Source organism: Stigmatopora argus, chromosome 18, assembly GCF_051989625.1.
Source record: "Stigmatopora argus isolate UIUO_Sarg chromosome 18, RoL_Sarg_1.0, whole genome shotgun sequence".
In the NCBI taxonomy this organism is placed as follows: domain Eukaryota; kingdom Metazoa; phylum Chordata; class Actinopteri; order Syngnathiformes; family Syngnathidae; genus Stigmatopora; species Stigmatopora argus.
The window spans coordinates 5,486,566-5,507,397 of record NC_135404.1 but is presented as its reverse complement, the minus strand read 5'-3'; the positions used below and the strand labels follow the sequence as shown (position 1 = coordinate 5,507,397).

The following is a 20,832-nucleotide window of genomic DNA, read 5'->3' as shown; positions in this document are numbered from 1 at the left end:
AATATTGTTTTAAAGACTTAAAATATTAATTTTAATTTTAGATAACTATAACTTTGGCTTACGACCTTAAAAATAGAATGTGGAGTTCCACAGGGCTTGATACTTAGCCCACTTTCATTTAATGTTTTTTTTAAACATTTAGCTAACAAAAAATTTATCAAATTGAATTTTTCGAACCCTTACCCAAAATTTGAAAACTGGTTCATTTTAAATACACTTTCCCAAATGTATTCTTGAGTGTTCGCTCCATTTCTGACCGGCCACCACTCGTTGAACACTTGGGATGTCAAATGTGGCCAGGTAACATTGAATCAGGCGCGGGGATCAGAAACAATCCGCTGATCCTCTTCTCGGGCAGGCTCATCCAGCTTTGGAGCCTGTAAGATCCCTGCACGATGCGATAGCTAAGAGGGAACGCTTGTTTCTGCTAAGCCGCCGTCGACTGGGGTCGATCAGGGGCACCCGAGGGGGCTTCCTCTGACCTTGACGCATTTGAGTGATCAAGCAAGACCAACAAGTCCGTACAGTGCTTTTTATTTTTTCATGAGGAGCACATACGTACAGTAGAACAGTCAAAATTGCTAATATCTGACAGCGGAGAGGTTACATCATGCAACTCGGTGCCCTGGAGAAGCACAGCGGCATTTGCTGGTACTTGTAAAGCTCCTGTGATTGGATTTAGAACGTTTGATTGATGCCTCATTGATTGGAACTGAAGACGTTGCCTAAGAGGAGGAAGTGGGAAAACATTCGGGGAAAGTGTAGGGCGACCCAGTTCCACAAAGCAGACTTAGAACCCGTCAATAACACAAATCCATGCGTGACATTATCAACACCACTTATTGATAAGGCTTTGCTATGTATGCAAGAAGATCAAACACATACCCTATATTTTTTGCGTTATGTATTGATTTACAATCCATTTCAGTTCTTTTGAACATATTTTGTGTACGCCGGTGAACTCATGCAGAGAATTGTTATGGATTTTTCCTGTCTAAATCATCACATCACAGGAGATAAAACTGTTTTGGAGGTGTTTGAGTTAGATAGTACATGTAAAACAGTCATAAACACTTTGAGAGTTTATTTTGTATTTATTTGAATATTTTTTGGCTGCCATGAAAGGCTGATAAGATGACCACAATCGGCTTGAAAAAATAGACTGCTTTTATATTGACCACTTTGTAACTTTGGCAAATTAAGAATTGCAACACTTAAATTCAGGAAATAGATCACATCTTGCTTACTGTTCAATCGGCTTTTGCGTTTTTTTTTTAAATTCATTGGACATAATTGTCCGCAAGAGACGCCTAATTTATTTGGACTAAAAGAGCCTGAAAGGTATTGATTTTAAATCTTAAATTGGTTCATTTCCGAGTGAAGTTAGTTAAGAATGCATAGATTTCTCACCAAGTATTATGTTTAACCAATTGGCTGGTATGTCGGCTACAGAAGTCCAATTTTTTTTGACTGGGAAGGTCAGACAACGATCTTTTAATTGACGTTTTGATCGCCAGGAGTGAAAAATGATCATTCACTGCCAGTCACTTTAAATGTATTGCCGTCAATGGCAGTTAATTAACTAAAAATAGTATATTCTAGATTTGAGTCCTTTACCAACTCACAAAATATACACAAAATCCAAATACCTTGCATGAAGAACCCGATAATGTACACAAGCTCAAAATAGTTTTTTTTTGCATTTTTATTCCTATTTGACTGTTTTAAAGTAATATTTCCATCCAAAAGTGAAATTGTTCCATGCCTTGCTAATTGACTAGTGAGCAAAAAGAGGAAATAATTCCACCGATGTCATCACAAAATGAAGTTTCCCATGGGAAAAAAACAAAGAACCACCATCCAACTTGTCCTCAAAATTCTCACATTGTTCCTCTTGGTTGTTAGATTGGATTGTGGCCTCCTCGGGATGCTAATCCAGACTATGAAAAAATGGTCTAGACCAGAATCGGTAACCGGGAACAACTAGACATCTGATTGGATGGTGGAACCAATTTGGGTGAAGTCCATAACTGTGTGACGTCGGGAAGAATTCAGCATATGGTGCACGTTTTTGACTTGGTGTCACCACCGCCAGCTAGAAAACAAGAAACGAGATGATGTGTTTAGTTTAGTGCGCCAAAGTCAAATGCGTCACATTTTCCGAGATTTTCTTTAAAAAAAAATTTAACTAACTTTTTTTGTTCCTTTTTCGTCTTTCAGTCCCGTTTTTGCGCAAGACGTACAATGCATTTTGACCTTAGAGCCCTGGCAAGCTATTCTTAGTCAAAATCGATTGGACGCCTATCACCGTCAATGGCACTGTAATTGTTAACACTTGAAGTGAAAGTGTCGAGGGTGAGAGTTTGTTCAAAAAGAATTTAGAAAATAATTATCGCTTATCAAGAGAAAATTTTTAAAAAATGTTTAAAAAATGTGAAAATGAAGAATATTTAGTTTTTTGCTCTATAAAAATGAAATGAGTATTAATTAATTGAAAGTGTCAAGGGTGAGAGTTTGTTCAAGACGCATTTAGAAAATAATTATACCTATCAACAGAATTCAAAAAAAAAATGTTTAAAAAATGTGAAAAGGAAGAATATTTACAGTGTTTTCCTCTATAAAAAATGAAATGAGTATTAATTGAAAGTGTCGAGGGTGAGAGTTTGTTCAAGAAGCATTTAGCATTAATTATTGCTTATTAAGAGAAAATTAAAAAAAATGTTTAAAAAATGTCAAAATGAAGAATATTTAGTTTTTTCCTCTATTAAAAATAAAACAAAATGAGTACTAATTAATTGAAAGTGTCGAGGGTGAGAGTTTATTCAAGAAGCATTTAGCATTAATTATTGCTTATCAAGAGAAAATTAAAAAAAAAATTTAAAAAATGTGAAAATGAAGAATATTTAGTTTTTTCCTCTATTAAAAATAAAATGAAATGAGTATTAATTAACTGAAATTGTCGAAGCTGAGAGTTTATTCAACAAGCATTTACATTAATTATTGCTTATCAAGAGAAAATAAAAAAATCGTTTAAAAAATGTGAAAAAGAAGAATATTTACAGTTTTTTCCTCTATTAAAAATAAAATGAAATGAGTATTAATTAACTGAAATTGTCGAAGCTGAGAGTTTATTCAACAAGCATTTACATTAATTATTGCTTATCAAGAGAAAATAAAAAAAACGTTTAAAAAATGTGAAAATGAAGAATATTTACAGTTTTTTCCTCTATTAAAAATAAAATGAAATGAGTATTAATTAACTGAAATTGTCGAAGCTGAGAGTTTATTCAACAAGCATTTACATTAATTATTGCTTATCAAGAGAAAATAAAAAAATCGTTTAAAAAATGTGAAAATGAAGAATATTTACAGTTTTTTCCTCTATTAAAAATAAAATGAAATGAGTATTAATTAACTGAAATTGTCGAAGCTGAGAGTTTATTCAACAAGCATTTACATTAATTATTGCTTATCAAGAGAAAATAAAAAAAACGTTTAAAAAATGTGAAAATGAAGAATATTTACAGTTTTTTCCTCTATTAAAAATAAAATGAAATGAGTATTAATTAACTGAAATTGTCGAGGCTGAGAGTTTATTCAACAAGCATTTAGCATTAATTATTGCTTATCAAGAGAAAATAAAAAAATCGTTTAAAAAATGTGAAAATGAAGAATATTTACAGTTTTTTCCTCTATTAAAAATAAAATGAAATGAGTATTAATTAATTGAAAGAGTCAATCATAGTTGGTTTACCTTTCTTGGCTTCCTCCTCCTCTAGTTTCTTCTTCTCGTCCTCGATTGCCTTTATCTTGGCATTGTACACTTCGGCCTGTGCGTTCCAGTGGGACCGGTTGTTGTTGAGGCCGTCGAACATGGGTTGGATCTCCTTGTGAAAGCGGGAGAACTCCTGGGAAAATAAAAACAAGGATATTAGGATTACCGGAAGGTTAAAATTCTGCTTTCTATAGGACTATCAAATTGCTATTCTTTACCTTGTACACAAACGAGCAGACAAAGTCAATGAAACCGCACTGCATCTTGGGTAGTTGCTCAGCACAGTTCCTGTCCATCATGGGCTAGAAAAAGCAAAAGTAAAATGACATTTTTATATTAGTTGATTTGAAAAAAATGATGTATATGAGGACATTTTGGAGACTTACAATGGGTTGCTGGTCCAAAACCGTCCTCTCCAAATCTCCCTGTTCCCAGAATTCTGCGGCAACCATAAGCGCCACCTGGAATCAAGCCACCCTTATAAAATTGACATTGACAACAATAGACGTCCGGAACAATTTGAACCAGTTCAAATGGATTAGAATTTTATTAATTGGCATCGATGGCACTAAAACGTGATCATTCAATCTCATTACTAATCTTTAGTTTTATTTCATTATATAAATACATGAATTAAAAGAAAATATAAATAAAAATGATCAATAAATCTATTTGATTATGTTTATAAAGGAAAATGTAAGAGTAAAAAAAAACATAAATAAAATAATATCAATAATGAATACAAATGAAATTAGTTAACCATCTTAGTTGACCTTTGACCTTTTTTTAGTGAGACCAAGAATGTTTTTGTTGTCTAACTATTTTTTAGTAACAATTGACAATACAAACATGAGTTAATTTATGAAATAAGATTAAAAGTGAACAGTAAGAAGGATGGATGTTGATGTGTTTCCTTTATTTGAGTGTAGCAAGTTTATTTTTAAAGCAACTGTGCTTTATATGTATGTCAGTAACGGAATGAATTAAGTATTGGTGTATAAACCCGGAGGAACAAAAAAAAAAGGCCACCCACCTTGCTCTGCACTTCCCAAGGTTTGGTGATGGCTGACAAGTCACAGCCGGTCATCATCATGGCCCTAGAGAAGCAAGAAGAAAGAAAAAGAGTGAAATGGGAATGATAAAAGTGATGCTAGCCAAAATATGCCATTGCTGGAGAAATCCTTTTCTCCTCTGATCGGTAACATTTTTATGCAATTAACATATATAGTCATGATTGGAATTGACTGATGTATCTGTATTTTGGCTGTCATTGGTATTTACTATAGTCGTCTTTGGCACTGACTGACATAGTCGTTTTTGCGGAAAAATTGGAAAAACTGGAAAAAATAGCAGCCAAAAATATTACAATGGTAAAAAAAAAAGAGAAAAAATGAAAAACAATAGAAGATTTAAAAAAAAAAGTGAAAAATTGAATAACCGTGAAAATCCAAAATAAAAGACAGAAAAAATGTGGAAAATTGTGACATTCTCTGAAAAAAAACTAGATGTTTTTTGGACATTGGAAAAGAAAAATAACGGTTTCTATTTTCTATTTTTTTCAAGAACTTAACATACAGATCTGTGCATTTACTAAATCAAAATAATACCCTTATTCTCCTCAATTTCCTGACTTAATGACACCTGAATAATGACCATTGGAATAATATTGTAGGATTAGATGCATTTTGAAATTTGGTCTGTTTTTGTCAATGCAAATAAATAGAAATCTTCTGTGTCAAAAACCACACATTTCTGTCACAATCATTCATGTGGGGGTCAAAATATGAATGTAACGTGAATACTGAATATTGAAGTGAAAACAGTGACGAGCGGTCAAAAACTAATGGAAAAATAATAGTAATTTTATATTATACAATAATGTAAGACATGATGACGAATTATGTGTTTCCTCCTTACATGACAATCTCCTTCCTGGTGGGATTGTTGGAGACGTAGCCCGCGGACTCCTTTTCATCTGTCATGGGTTCAGTAGCGTTCACGATGTTTTGGAACATAGTTCTCTTTCTGTTGGACAGAAACAAATTCATTAATTTTCCCCCACTAAATCTGCAGAGCAACAAGGCACTTCTTAGCAACACACTTGAAGTAAAGCGCCAGATCGGTGGCGATGATGCAAACGTCAAAGAGGTGCTGCACGGTTTCGAACTGGCGCTTCTGAAGGTTGCAGAAGATGTTCAAAGTCTGCAGAAAAAAAATGTGTAAGGGGGGAAAGAGGCACATGATAGAGCATGTGTCAAAGTGGCGGCCCGGGGGCAAAATCTGGCCCGCCGCATCATTTTGTGTGGCCCGGGAAAGAATCATGAGTGCTGACTTTCTGTTTTAGGATCAAATTAAAATGAAGAGTATAGATGTATATTAAATTTCCTGATTTTCCCCCTTTTAAATCAATAATTGTAATTTTTTAGTCGATTTTTTCTGTTTTTAGTTCAAAAATCATTTTGTAAAATCTAAAAATCTATAAAAAAAAAAGCTAAAATAAACATTGTTTTAGATCTATAAAAAACTGAATATTCAGGGCTTTTAATTCAGTTCTTTTAATCCATTTATAAAAAAAATCTGAATATTATATCTAAAATGGTCCACGTGAAAACAAGTTGACGTTAACACGGTCTGCGAACCAACCCGAGTTTAACACCCTTGCCTTAAGATATAAATGCAGAAACTATACACATAGAGCAAGAAGAAAATTTGCAACGATCATTTAGGTACATTAGATTAGATTAGAACTGTATTTCATCCCGTATTCGGGAAATTTCCGTGTTTGCTGTAGCAAGACAGACACAGAAGACATTGTAGACCTAGGCGAAAAAACTGGATCCACACACAATATATGGAAATGATAAATTAGATTAATGTGCGTAATTAGATATTAAATTTTGATTTGATTCTGTCAGGTCAACCTGCTTCAGAAGTCTATTCTTAGCCAAAATGATGAGCAAATATTACATCTAAAATGGTCCGGCCCACATAAAATCGAGTTGACGTTAACGCGACCCGCGAACGAACCCGAGTCTGACACCCTTGTGATAGACAAACGAATGCCTCACACCTCCTCGGCCATGAGGGTCTTGCTGTATTCCAAGTGGTGTCTCTCCATAATGGACGAACCGTGAAGTTTGGCCAGAGGAGATGCGCTCCTAAAAGCGTGAAAGGAAGGACATTGTAAAACATTTAATCATTCTAAATAAGCAGGGGAAATGTTAGGATTTACTTGGTCTGGTAAAGGTTGTTTGTGCCCCTGTGGTCGATATCGTGACAGAAGGCGGCGGCCACCATGGCGAAGGCATCCAGGTCTGAGTAGTACCTCCTCAGCTTTCCTGTCTGCCAAATTATACCATTTTGTAAAATGGATCAGCACCCAATGAGACAATCTACTTTGTTGATTAATCAAAAAATGAAAACATAAGTATTGCGGCCCTGCGTATGAGTAGTTAGAGCATCGGCCTCAGTTCTTGGTGCACCTGTTTGGAGTTTGCATGTTCTAAACAGGCTTGCGTGGGTTTTCTACGGGTACTCCCGTTTCATTCCACATTGCAAAAACATGCCTGATAGGCTGGTTGAACACTCCAAATTGCCCCTAGGTATGAGTATGAGCGTGAATGGTTGTCTGTATCATTCTGCCCTTTGATTGGCTGGTCACCGATTCAGGGTGAGTCCTACGCCTGGTGCCCGTAATTAGCTCAATCAATAAAAAGCCTTTACTGTCATCATACACAGCTGCGTATAACGAAATTGGTGCTGGGATAGGCTTCGGGATAAGCGGTTCCGAAAATGAATGAATAATTAAATTATTTTATTTGTTTGTTTTTTAAATTGATTTTTATCAATTTGCTAAATAAGAATGGATACCTATTTGTTTCTAGTTTATTAATTAAATATTATTTATTTGTTAAAAACCTAGAAGAGAGATGGACAAGCATTCACACACACTCAAATCTAGGGGCAATTTAGAGTATCTAAACCACACACCATGCATTTTTTGGAATGTGGGATGAAACCAGAGTACCCAGAGAAAACCCACGCAGGCCTGAGGAGAACATGCAAACTCGACAAGGGTGGACCGACCTGGATTTGAACCCAGGACCCCAGAGTTGTGAGGCCGACGCGACTTGTCTTTTTTTTACCAAACCAGGTCAATTTACCAAACCAAACAAAATTCTGTCTTTTTAAGACACTTTACCAAGATCAATTTAATTTAAGAATTTCCATAGGAAGCCTGTATTCACCTCATTTGATTCCGAAAGTTGACGGTTTAACTACCTGAAGCAGGCAAAACATGGTGTGGCCCACGTTGAAACCGTGCCGCCAGTTGTGGTAGGTGATAGGACGGTAGCCCTTCCTCACTGTGTACATCCACCGAGTCAGCGTCTGAGGAAGGGTCAAGAAAACTGACATGAGCTTCAATTGAAGACTGATTTTCTATAACCTCTGATCTCAACATTAAAAATCAAGGCAGTAACAAGGAGAGTAATGACAAGACTGACCTCTGCGGGAACTTTAAACTTCTCCACGACCCCCAGCTCAAAGAACATGCGAATGCCGGCCTTGATCAGGTCGAACTCAGACACGGGGAAGTCACTGAATGCGAACGAGTACAGGTTCTCGCCGTTGACATTGTCGGCCGTCGGGCACGTAGCTCTCTGCGCAGAGGAAAAAAAGGATGTTCGACAGGGAACGTGGGCGAGAATGGCAGCCAAGGAGTTTTCATTGTGTATTTATCCATTCAAATTTCCATAGAAAAAAATGTGAATCTTTGTGTCTTTAACACTCAAGACCAATCTTGGTCCAAGATCAATTTTAGACGTCGTGATTACCATTAAACTCAGTCTTGGATTTGTATGTCTTGATTGCTCCTGACCTGATCTCAGTGATTCAGGACTTCAGGTTAATCTCAGTCTGTTCTAGAACCTGATTGTCATTTGTCAGTCACAGTCTTAATCTTGATTTCGTTTTGATAATCCCTGATTTTAGGCAAGTCTTGGTCGGGCTTCTGTCTGGTCTCAATCGTGATTCCCACTTCTCAATCTTAACCTTCACCTTCACTTCGTTACCATAATTCTTGATTTCAGGTCTTGGTCGTGTTTCTTTCTGGTCTCAAACTGCATTCCAAAATTTGTCAGTCTTGCTCTTGACTCTCAAAAGTCCTTATTTAATCACAAGGGTTCCTTATTTCAATCAAGTCTTGGTCTGGGACTTGATTCCCAATTCTCAGTCTCAGTTCATTAAATTATTATAGACAAATGTAACGTGCTTAAAGACTGCTCTTAGTTCCAAATTAATTGTGAAGGTCTAGTTGTGGTTTCAAATTTTATTCCCCAAAAACCCAGCTTTGGTTCCAGTCTTTGTCTTGACTACCAAAAGTCTTGATTTTGCCTGAATTTCTGGCCAGTCTTGATCCCGTCTCAGACTCGATTCCCCCTTGTCAGTATCAGTCTATTCAATTTCCATAGACAAAATGGCAAGTGCTTGTGGACTTTGTGGACTTCCTGTGTGTGGCTCCAGTTTTTTTTACCTAGGTCTACAATGTCTTGTGTGTCTTGTGTCTGTCTTGATACTGCAACCAAGAAATTTCCCGAATACGGGATGAAATAAAGTTCTAAAGACTTTCCCTGTGCCTGCTCGATTACATTCCGGAAATGTCATCTAAGCAATACATTCCTTTTATCTTCTATCTTTCCACCCATCCTAATTTCCTTCTATAAGCATTGAGATTAAGTAGTCTGATTCCTCATTTAATCAGTTTATCAGTCCATCCATTGAATTTCCCAGAGGAAAATACAGAGAAGACTTATCACATCAGTCTTACCAATAGTTTGTACATTTCCTTTTGGTCACAATCCTCAGGTTCACTATTGAACTTGTCTTGGGTGTTCTGTGTATCAAGTAGAACAAAATGGCCATTATACTTTGACATTGACCTTTGTCATTTGGATATGCGACCAAGGTACTGACCAGGATGGACTGCAGTTCACTGCCTGTGCACTTGGTCTGGCACATGAGCATCTCCTGAGCGATATCTTTCCGGTACTCCATGTGGTTAAGTCTGTCGTAGGTGTCGCAGTTTAGCACGGACCAACCCAGGAACTGGGTCAGCGCCTGCACAGGATGTCAAAAAAATGAGGAAAAAAACAAAAAAGTTAGGCTCGGAGCAAGCACCAAAGACAAACAAAGATGAAGGAAGCGGATGTGTGGGAACTATACGAAGACTCTGAAGTGTCACCAACTCATCTAATTGCCTCATTAATTAGACTCATTAGTGGAACAACTTGCACATTTGTTTGGATACTTTGAAAGGGGAAGTCGATGTGCAGCACAATCATTTTCATTTGACAAACTTTTTCTTAATTGATGTGCAGATTGTAGGATGGGAGTTTAGAAATGGCAAAACTATGTTGCATTCATTTAGTTTGGGAGGGTTATTTAATAGGGACATTTGCTGTATTTGTGATTATGCTTTTCTTCTTTCAGTGCCAATGATGATTGTAGATGTCTAATCATGTGGCTTTTTTCATCCTTCTGTGAATTTAAATGAGTTTGTCACTAGCAAATGTCCCAAAAATGGTAAAAATAAATACGTATTTAACGTTTTCCAAGTTCAACTGTATTTAGATGTCTTGGAAATGTAATCAATGGCTGCACATGACGCCAATGGACGTTTATTCTATTGAACAGAAAGAATTGGAGTCTTGTTACCGACCTCAGTGATCTGCTCATCGTGTTCGTCAAATGGTTTTCCATCTTTCCGGTTGAAAAATGTGGCGATGCCCACAATTTCCTCCTTTTTATTGACGATGGGCAGCGACAACACGTTTTTGATGACAAAACCCGTCTCGTCCACTGCTTCTTTCTGCGGTCAAAAAAAAACAATTTTTGAGAGAAAGGAATAAATTGTGGTTTCGTGTGGACGCACCTGAAATGTGAAGAAGTCATCTGCGGCCACATTCATCATGTTGCAAATCTGCAAAAGATTGTTTTGTTCAGTGAAAATGTTATTTTTGCATTCAATTTAGTGACACGATTGTTGGTAATCGCGTTTTGGGGGACTTACAAAGCCATTCTCCGCAACATAGGTGGGAAGTCCGCTAACTAGAGCCCAATGATCTGCTGGAGGACCCCTGAAAGTAACAAATAGTCATTAAAAAACAAAAGTAGTTCAAATAGTGACTTTTTGATCCAAATTGTGAGCCTGAGAAAGTTTAAGGGGTTAAAAATTTCAAGGTTTGCTTTAAAAAAATGTGAAAAATCTAAATATTTTGTGAACATTGTCGAATGTAACTTGAATGGGAATGATAGGAATGTGTAATTCTTGTTTCGGTGGAATTAAACAGCAAGGATTTTGTTTTCTTTTCATATTTAGTTAAAAACGTGGATATATTTTCAGAAATAAAATTAAAATGTGAATGTAACAAATAGAAATGACTGATCTGTTCATTAAACTTAGTAATAGAAAGTTCATGATATTTAAACATTAACAGAAACATTTGGTTAAAACTGACTACTCAAAAATGTTTAACTACTAAATGTTCAAATATGAAGGTTTGAATGGAATATCGGTTTTAAAAGACAGAAATTTTAATGTTTGGTGCCCCTTCAAAAAAAGCAAGCAGAAAAAAAGTAGAATAACAGATTATGTCACATCAAATACACACATGGGTAAAGCCGAAACTGTTGAGTTTAAGGTCAAAACTTTTTTTTTCCATCTCATGGAATTAATACCAAAATTAATCTTTGAAACCCAGTGCTAATCCATTTAGGGACTTTGTGGCCTTGGGGGAGGTCAGCGCGAAACTGATGGATTTTATTGTCCAGGTGCCGTGTGCAATTATGCCACTCACGGTATGACTTTAATTTCTTCCTTGCCCTCCAGGAGGTAGTCGATGATCTTGTAAAAGATGATTTCCTACATTAAAAAAAAGCAGACGTTAGCATACCCTGAAAAAAATTAGTAGGTCGCGTCTTCGGGGGAATGTTCATTACCCTTCCATCTGGTGTCTTTGGGCCTTTGTAAGGTTCCACGTCTCCCAGTTTCACCGGCCATTCATCGTAGAATTCCTTAAGGGACCGAGCGCGGGTATTAGTGTTGTTATAGCGGAGGCGTTCTGTCGGTTATTGGAGGCGAACCTTCTCTTTGGTCATATCCAAGAGGCCCACTGAGTATCGCTCGCATGATAAGTAGATCCTGACGGTGTAGAGCGCTTTGTGGAACTGCCTCTCGATGTCGGTCAACTCTTCAAAAACTTTACTGGCGGACCACAGCAAAACCTGGACACCATGAGAGACCAAATACATTGTTGAAATAGGTCGACGACTTGTTTTCAGACACAAAAAGGGTCTAAACACTTTGCCTTTAGGGTTTTAAGTCATTGACTGGCATTGAGTGTAATGGCCGAACCAGAACAACATTCACGTTTTACCACTTAGAACACTTAAACTAAGGACAACAACAACCTTCGTGCTGTTCAATTGGCCCTAATCAGTTTAGAAAATAACCTAGGCTGCCATTGTCGCCACTAGACTTCCAATTAATTGATTTGCGAGGGGCTATCATGTGTATTGGTTTCAAGCCCATAATTCTTCAATAGGCTTGTTTCCCAAAGAAGTTTGGTCGGGCTGCCATTGACAATGCTGGAATCTAACCCTAACCATTTGGGTTGGGAGGGGTTAATGAATACGACATATTAAGGATATTACTAAATATGAGTATTATATATAATTTCAAAATATTCATTATAATATGTATGATTATTATACATAATATTATATTAGTAGCGCGTCGGCCTCACAGCTCTGGGGTCCTGGGTTCAAATCCAGGCCATGCACTCTAAATTGCCCCTAGGTATGGGTGTGAGTGTGCATGGTTGTCCATTTCCTCATGTTCTAGGTTTAGGTTTTTAACGAATCAATAAAATTAAATTAATAAACTAGAAAAAAATAGATGTCCATTCTTATTTAGCAACTCGATAAAAAGTCAATATAAAAAACAAAACAAATAAAATAAGACAAAAAGTCCTTGTGCCCTGCGATCGGCTGGCCTGGAGACAGCTGGGATGGGCTCCAGCACCCCCCGCGACCCTAATGAGGATAAAGCGGTGCAGAAAATGAGAGATGAGATGAGCAACTGTTAGGTTAAGAATGGGGACTGATTATTAAAAACTATAAAACAATTTTGTTTTCGATTGGTTGATTAATTACGTAGCGGCCCGGTGGACGAGTGGTTAGCGCGTCGGCCGTACAGTTCTGAGATCGAGGGTTCGATCCATGCATGGTAGCCTGGTTGGACACTCTAAATTGCCCTTAGGAATGAGTGTGAGCGCAAATGGTTGAACGTCTCCTTGTGATCTGAGATTGGCTGGCCACCAAGTCAGGGTATCTCCCGCCTGGGATAGGCTCCAGCGGTACCCGGACGTTTCGTCGAAAGACGTTTGGTCCCCGGACGTTTGGTCCCCGGACGTTTGGTCAACGGGTTCGCGAGCCCAGAGGTTTGAGTCACAAGACTTTCATTTGTTTAACCCTAACCCTATTCACTCAATGTTAAATAATAGTCATTAAATCCCTATTCACCCATTGTTAAAATCTATCAATTGCATGCGAACCCGTTCTACCAAACATCCGTTCTACCAAACGTCCGTTCTACCAAACGTCCGTTCGACCAAACGTCCGGTCGACCAAACGTCCGGGGACCAAACGTCCGGGGACCCAACGTCTTTCAACGAAACGTCCGGTCACGGGCTCCAGCACCCCCCTGCAACCCCTATAAAGTGCAAGATGCTCACCTGACTTCTCCTGGACTCCACGTTGAACATGTAGGTGGTGTGATGCTGTAGGGCTACGACGTGCGCAAAGGTCATGTACTTGTGGAAAAGCTGAGGAGCACATCGTACATATTACGGTCTCGGGATCGGATCGGCAAATGTCCCGTTCCGATTCGTTGTACCGCTTCGTCCTCGGGTGTGAAGTGAGGAGCTCCGATCTTGTTGAGCGCCGTTACCACTCCTAGACACTCCTTGTCGGCCATGAGGGGGAACGTCAGCATGCATTTGGTCTTGTAGCCTGTCTGCTTATCCACAAAGTCGCTGAACTTTTTATTCTGTGGGAACGTTTGACATCAGTTATCCATTTAATCCCGTGTGGTTTAATTAAGGACACAACATCGATCACCGCAGTTTCTATACTTCTTTTCCAAAAGGAATCTCATCTCGCCCACTTTCATAAATAAACGCTGATTAGTTGTCTTGCCAGTAATCAACCTTGATGACAGACAACACTGAATGATGAGCTAGGAATTAATCACAGCATTTAATTACTCTTTTACCAGAAATCAGTGATCCTCTGATTGTACAGTCAATTTGCATTATGATGAAGCATCACATAAAAAGTCCTTAAATGCCTCTTATTTTATTCGACAAATTAAAGCGTCAATTTCCATATTTTCCAGTAAAATAAATTAACTGGTCCGAGGATGCTTTTGGACACAGACTTGCTTTTTATAGCTCGTTTAAGAGCATTACAAGTGTACATTGATTGCCAGTGAACGCATCATTTAGATGACATAAGATACGATCCAACGATATCAAAGGTACTATTATGATGATACTAAATTTTTTAACTCCATATTGATACTCAAAATAGCACTCGATACCGTTATAGATTCTACACAAAAATCCTAATTTAAATATTTTTTAATGGACTCTATTAGTGATATTAACTATGATAGATTTTCAATTATGTGCTTCTTAAAACTCTCCAAAATAGTTCAGATATATATACATTTTAGCATGGATACTTTGATAGTTTTGACAACCCTACTTAATCACTATTAAGACATACTCATCACATAGTTATCTGATTATTGGCACAATTAAAAGAGTCACTTAAATGTGACACTTCAGGATTTTCTGGTGAAGAGCAGAAATTATAGTTCGTCCAGGCCCTGAAGTTAAAAGCAGCCCCAACAATCCAACAAATTTTATATCTTTTGATAGAAGATAGATTAGCTAATGTGCTAACTGGTTACCGACTAAACCAAAATATACTAATAACACAATGTCAAACTCTTAGTCGTGAGCTAAATTGTAGTTTTTTTTAATATAAAAAGTAAGCAATTAAGGTTGCCTGAACATTTTCCGACATGATTTTCCTATCAATAAAAAAAATAAGGGTCTGTCCATTTTACAAGTTAGATTAGATTAGATTAGATAACTTTATTCATCCCGTATTTGGGAAATTTCATTGTCACAATAGCAAGAGGATGAGAATACAGACACAGGAAAATACATTTTAGACATAAATAAATAGGTCATACATAAATAAATAAATAATGATTATGAAGCAGTAGTAGTTTAATAGATTTGCCAAAAATTTGGTGATGGAAAAAATTGCCCAAAATATGACTAAAATTGTGGTTTCCGGGTGAAAGATTTCTTTGGCACAAGCAATAAGCTCGTTAGCGTGTGCCTCTCGAATGCACTCAAGATGTGAATATGGATGTATACTCAGTGCAGTTATCAAAGAACAACTACGACATTCGCTTTCCACCTTTGGGCCGCTTCTTGCCCTCGTTGAGCCGCTTAAAACGTGCTATCCTGTGTTTTTTTTCCAGCTTTGGAAGCTTTCATTTTGTTCTAATTTCCTCTCAAAGTGACTCGACTGCAAGGAAGCACATCTAAAGGATGTCACGTGTTCAAAGGCTCGTCTGAGTAAAGATTACTTCAATTACCGTCCTGAATGACAAGTGAAAGTGACAGAATTGTGTTTGATTTAATAAGGGACAGCACATATTAATAAACATATTCCTATTCATGTTAATGAACATCTATATGTAAATATGTAAGATTCTAGCCGAGGCCTAATTTCCATCTTTGAACACCAAAATATATACTAAAAATATTGAAAATAAACCATGTGAACCAATAACATCAGCATTTTGAACATGTATTTTACTCTACAGTAGATCAAGTTTATTTGTTAGGTTGTGCATTTTTAGACTGTGAATAACTAAATAAATATTTTAATGATTCTAAGCATTAGATTAGATTAGAACTTTATTTCATCCCATATTCGGGAAATTTCTTGGTTGCAGTAGCAAGACAGACACAAGACACACAAGACATTGTAGACCACAGGTGTCAAAGTGGCGGCCCGGGGGCCAAATCTGGCCCGCCGCATCACTTTGTGTGGCCCGGGAAAGTAAATCATGAGTGTCAACTTTCTGTTTTAAGATCAAATTAAAATGAAGAGTATAGGTGTATATTAAATTTCCTGATTTTCCCCCTTTTAAATCAATAATTGTAATTTTTAATCCATTTTTTCTGTGTTTTTAGTTCAAAAATCCTTTCGTAAAATCTAAAAATATATAAAAAAAGCTAAAATAAACATTGTTTTAGATCTATAAAAAGTGAATATTCAGGGATTTTAATCCAGTTCTTTTAATCCATTTATAAAAAAAAAATCTAAATATTATATCTAAAATGGTCCGGCCCACATAAAATCGAGTTAACGTTAATGCGGCCCGCGAACCAACCCGATCCTGACAACCTTGTTGTAGACCTAGGTAAAAAACATTAACTCATTGGCTGCCATGACGATAAACATCCAAACCATTTGAATCGGGAAAATTGACTGAGACATCCCAGTTCAAATAGAATGGATTGATTAATGAATTTAAAGTGTTTTAATTTAGTTATAACAGACACTATCTTCTTTATTTTTAGAGTATGTTTATTTTAAATAGAAATACAATAATGACAAAGAAAACTGTCAATATAATTGGCTAGATTGTGCTTTTCATTATGTAGATTCAAACTAAAATATTTAGAAGTATTGGTTTCTTTTTTTTTGGCTTCATTTACCTCATTTGGGCAAAGAATTTTTATATCGTTGCATCCCTAATCGGTATTCTCATGTTATATCAGATACCAAAGTGATATTGTAATATTGATATTGGCTAAATCGGCCTTTGTTAGGGCAACCAAAAAATAACTGGCGACGTCAATCGGACAAAGACCAACTCACTTGGGACACGTCGGGAACACTTTGCGGCTTTTTAGAGGTGGCCGTAAATCCCACGATCCCCATCTCCAGGGGGAAGACGATCTCGGTCTGAGGGTGCACCAGGTTGGTCTCGTATTTGGAAGTCGGGGTGACGTCGAAAAGAGACGTAGCCAACTCAGGGATCCCGTTCCTGGACCTACACAGGTAATAGCTGACCCTGTCGGCCTGGAGGATAAGGGCCACCCGTTGCAGCACCTTGTGGAGTGATTCCTCCACCGTGCCTTGCTTCTGCAAGGCCTGCAGCAGGTCAAAGATAATGGCAGCCTCCTGCACCGAGTTGACCTCTTTGAAAGAAGCCGTGTCCTTCACTTGGAGGCTGGCGGAGAAAGCTGCGGCCAGGGCCTCTGCCCGCACCTTTTTGTCAAAATATTCTTTGGCAAACTGTGGGTTGTTGTCCAGATATTTCTCCACGCTGTCTTTATCCGCCATTCTTGCAACGCTTCAAATTTGTGAGGAAAATGAAGAAGAAAAATATTGAAAAACAGTCCTACAGCGGCGAGCGCATCTTCCTCCGCGGTCCCTAACGGGAGTCAGTGATGGTGTCCCGCCTCGCAGTGAGGCTTAGAGGCTGAAAGGATCAAAGCGCTGCTAATTAATGTGACGTCAGGCCACTAAAAGCCCAGCTCTAAGCGTCCTTAACCTCGGCAAATCCCGCCGATGGCGCTTCAGGTGGGACGCGACTCAAAATTGAGAAGGAAATTGTAGTAGACTGTAATAAAGAAGTCATGCTAGCATGAGATTTTAAGCAGCCATGACTCAAATTCTCAAGTTCTTAAGTAACAACTTCATGAATCATTTTTTAAATGCAAAATTCTGCCTTTTTTTTGTTTCTTTTTAACTCATTGCCTACCATTGACAATGAAAGACATCCATTTTTTTTTTAACTGTGAAGTCTGTTTTGACTGGGTATGCTCATTCACCCCCAGCCGGCTAAAAAAGATTGGAGATGTACCACTTTCATTGGTAGCCAATTAAAAGCGGGGGAAAAAAACGAAAAGAAATTCTCATTTTTGTTTATATACTATATATATTGTTTATATTTTAAATTAAAAAAAACAAGGACAAATGTACACATCCTTTTTAACTCTATTTATTTAATCATTTATTTTCATTTTGAGCTTCAGAATTTATCGTATTTTCTGCACTATAAGCCACCCCTAAAAGCCACCCCTAAAAGCCTTTTTTTTTCTCATTAAATGGTAGTGCGGAAAATATGGTAAATTTTTAAAAAGGGACAAAACTAAATATTGTATGTCATTCATATATATATTAAAAAAATAATAAAAACAATATATATATATATATATATATATATATATGTATATGTGTATGTATATATGTATATATGTATATATATATGTATATATATGTGTATATATATATATATATATATATATATATATATATATATATATATATATATATATATATATATATATATATATATATATATATATATATATAAAATGTATTTTCCCCGAGGCTGAGGACAAGTAGGCGCTTCACTTGAGCTTTGAAAACACAAGTGCAAAGGTTGCACAATTATGAAAACACATCTCAACTTGGGAATTTGCAGCTTGGAAAACATTTGGTTGATTGTCAAATTTTTCATGAGTTATGTGCTGTTATTGTTTTTGGGACCTGTCTTGTAAAGAAAGTGTTCGGTTTCAAATTCCTGTGTTATGATTTCAAAACCTTTAGATAGTTATGTAATACTGCATGTTACAAAATGTGATGCTTTATGAGCTCTTATATTTTAAAAAAGGCAAAACCAATAACTTAACTTGATGTGTCTTAAACGAAAAAAATATATATATTTTTGTCTCACTAACGTTTCACCACATCTGTAAATTATACTGCAATCTTACCAACAACAACAAACTGATTTTTATGGTTTCAGCCTTTCTCTCAGGCAGTGTTTGTATTACCCCTAAAAATCTGTAAAAATTTAATATATATATATGAATATATATATATATATATATATATATATATATATATATATATATATATATATATATATATATATATATATATGATGAAAACAGAAGGGAAGGACTGTTAATATTATTAATAACATTTAAAAATCTTTTAAAGAAAAAAAAACTAAATCTCTTCATCGCACTATTATTCATGTTTTACTCAGATTTTATTTTAATGTGCATGCTTTAATTTAATTTGGCGTCCCGGCGGTTGAGTGGTTAGCAAATCGGCCTCACAGTGGCGTACCTGGGTTCAAATCCAGGTCGGTCCACCTGTGTGGAGTTTGCATGTTCTCCCAGGCTTGCGTGGGTTTTCTCCGGGTACTCCGGTTTCCTCCCACATTCCAAAGACGTGCATGGTAGGCTGATTGGACACTATAAATTGCCCCTAGGTATGAGTGTGAGCGTGGATGGTCGTTTGTCTCCTTGTGCCCTTCAATTGGCTGCCCACCAATTCAGGGTGTCCCCCGCCTCTGACCCGTAGTCATCCGGGATGGGCTCCAGCACCCCCCACGACCACAGTGAGGATAAAGCGGTTCAGAAAATGAGATGAGAGATAATTTAATTTTGCAGGCCACAAAAAATATGTAGCCAATTTCACACCACAAGTTAAAGATATGTGCCCGCCGCCGCTCCTTGTAATGAAGCAGTGGCCGTCCGTGCATTTTCTAGTAGCGCCTTTTGTCGGAATCAATCCAACCCTAAAAAACTATTTTATGGCTATAAAACCTCTACTGCAGCTACAGCTGAGACACATAAAAAATCATCAATAATAACCTCGTACAATTCAAATATTATTTAGGAATATAGCCATATTTTACTCACCAAAAATCATTTTTAACTGTACACAATATCCATCCTCCTTTCTTTCTTCTTACTTTTCTATTGTCATCGAAGCTAATGTTGAAAGTCGAGCCTGTCCTTTTGTATTTCTGGCATACGTTTTTATTCGATTTAGTGCTGAAAATTTTTGTTCCCGGTTGCGACAGGCTTGCTTGCTTTGGAGGTGTCCGACCTTTTTTAATGATGTCCAGCTTTTTTTTCTTGAAAACTCCGTCTTGAAAATTGCTTTAAATTAACACAAAAATATATTTGCTTGTGCAGCTCGCTCCAGATACAATTTGGTAGCTCTGGCTAATCCACTTTATGACTAGCCAATCATAGTTGGTGAAAGCGATGACGTATCCTTACGCCTGCGAGAAGGCAATGACGTATCCATACGCCTGCGACAAGGCATTGTGGTGTTGCCAACTAGACATCTGATTGGTTAAGGCAACAGTCTTATCGACGCTTGTTTGATGCAGCAGAGCCTGCAGAACTGATTGTGAAGGCCTTGAGGCAGATTTCTGACCCTGGCAAAAAATAATGGCTGAAATGTGATTGGTTAAATGTTTCAATATGAAAACACACATCTGGAAGCAGTGCAACCAGGGGGAAAAGCAATGAAAGGAAGCTAACAGACCATTTGGAATTATTTAATAAGTATTGATGGCCAAAATATAATATATGATTCAGATATTTCTTAGGCCATCAGAGAAGGCCTTGAAGGCCCTGACGGCCCGCCACTATAATCAAGTCATCATGGAAGTCTCCATCCGCCAAGTTTAAATTGACCAATTAACAGGACTTGGGTCGTCTGAGACCCAAACAAAGATGGCCATCTATTATTAACCACCCCGCCGGGCATTTGCTTAGCCCGTCAACCGCTTAGAAAAGCAAAGGAGCGAAGCTCTCTCCTTTCGATTGCTACGTAGGCGGAGATTAAGGTAATTTTAGATCGGGGAGAGCTCTGCAAAGCACGGGGGCGGATGTGAGGAATGCTACGAGTCAATTAGATGCCGTCACACTTTGGGAATGGCTTATAAGAACAAGTAAATAACATCAAGATCCACCACAATTCTTTGGTGTGTATCGTTAGGGATTCGTGGATAATTTTGTTAATATTCTGACAACGGGCGTTAGGGAAGTTCCAGCCATAATTTTGCAGCAGATAGTAAAAATATA

At 37.2% G+C, this 20,832-nt stretch overlaps 1 protein-coding gene across 1 annotated transcript; it reads right to left on the bottom strand.

Annotated features, from left to right (window-relative positions):
* Positions 1-518: 518 nt before the first annotated feature.
* Positions 519-17,402, bottom strand: pde6c (phosphodiesterase 6C, cGMP-specific, cone, alpha prime). Its single transcript, XM_077625286.1, has 22 exons — positions 16,808-17,402; positions 13,731-13,883; positions 13,570-13,659; positions 11,918-12,058; positions 11,774-11,848; positions 11,632-11,696; positions 10,845-10,911; positions 10,707-10,754; positions 10,494-10,643; positions 9,749-9,892; positions 9,603-9,668; positions 8,281-8,436; positions 8,057-8,164; positions 7,008-7,117; positions 6,846-6,933; positions 5,877-5,977; positions 5,693-5,800; positions 4,809-4,872; positions 4,162-4,236; positions 3,994-4,077; positions 3,755-3,908; positions 519-2,095 (listed from the first exon to the last, which is right to left on the bottom strand). The coding sequence occupies exons 1-22, from the start codon at positions 17,273-17,275 to the stop codon at positions 2,052-2,054; spliced, it is 2,559 nt and encodes an 852-aa protein (XP_077481412.1). The 5' UTR covers positions 17,276-17,402; the 3' UTR covers positions 519-2,051.
* Between the last annotated feature and the right edge of the window lie 3,430 nt (positions 17,403-20,832).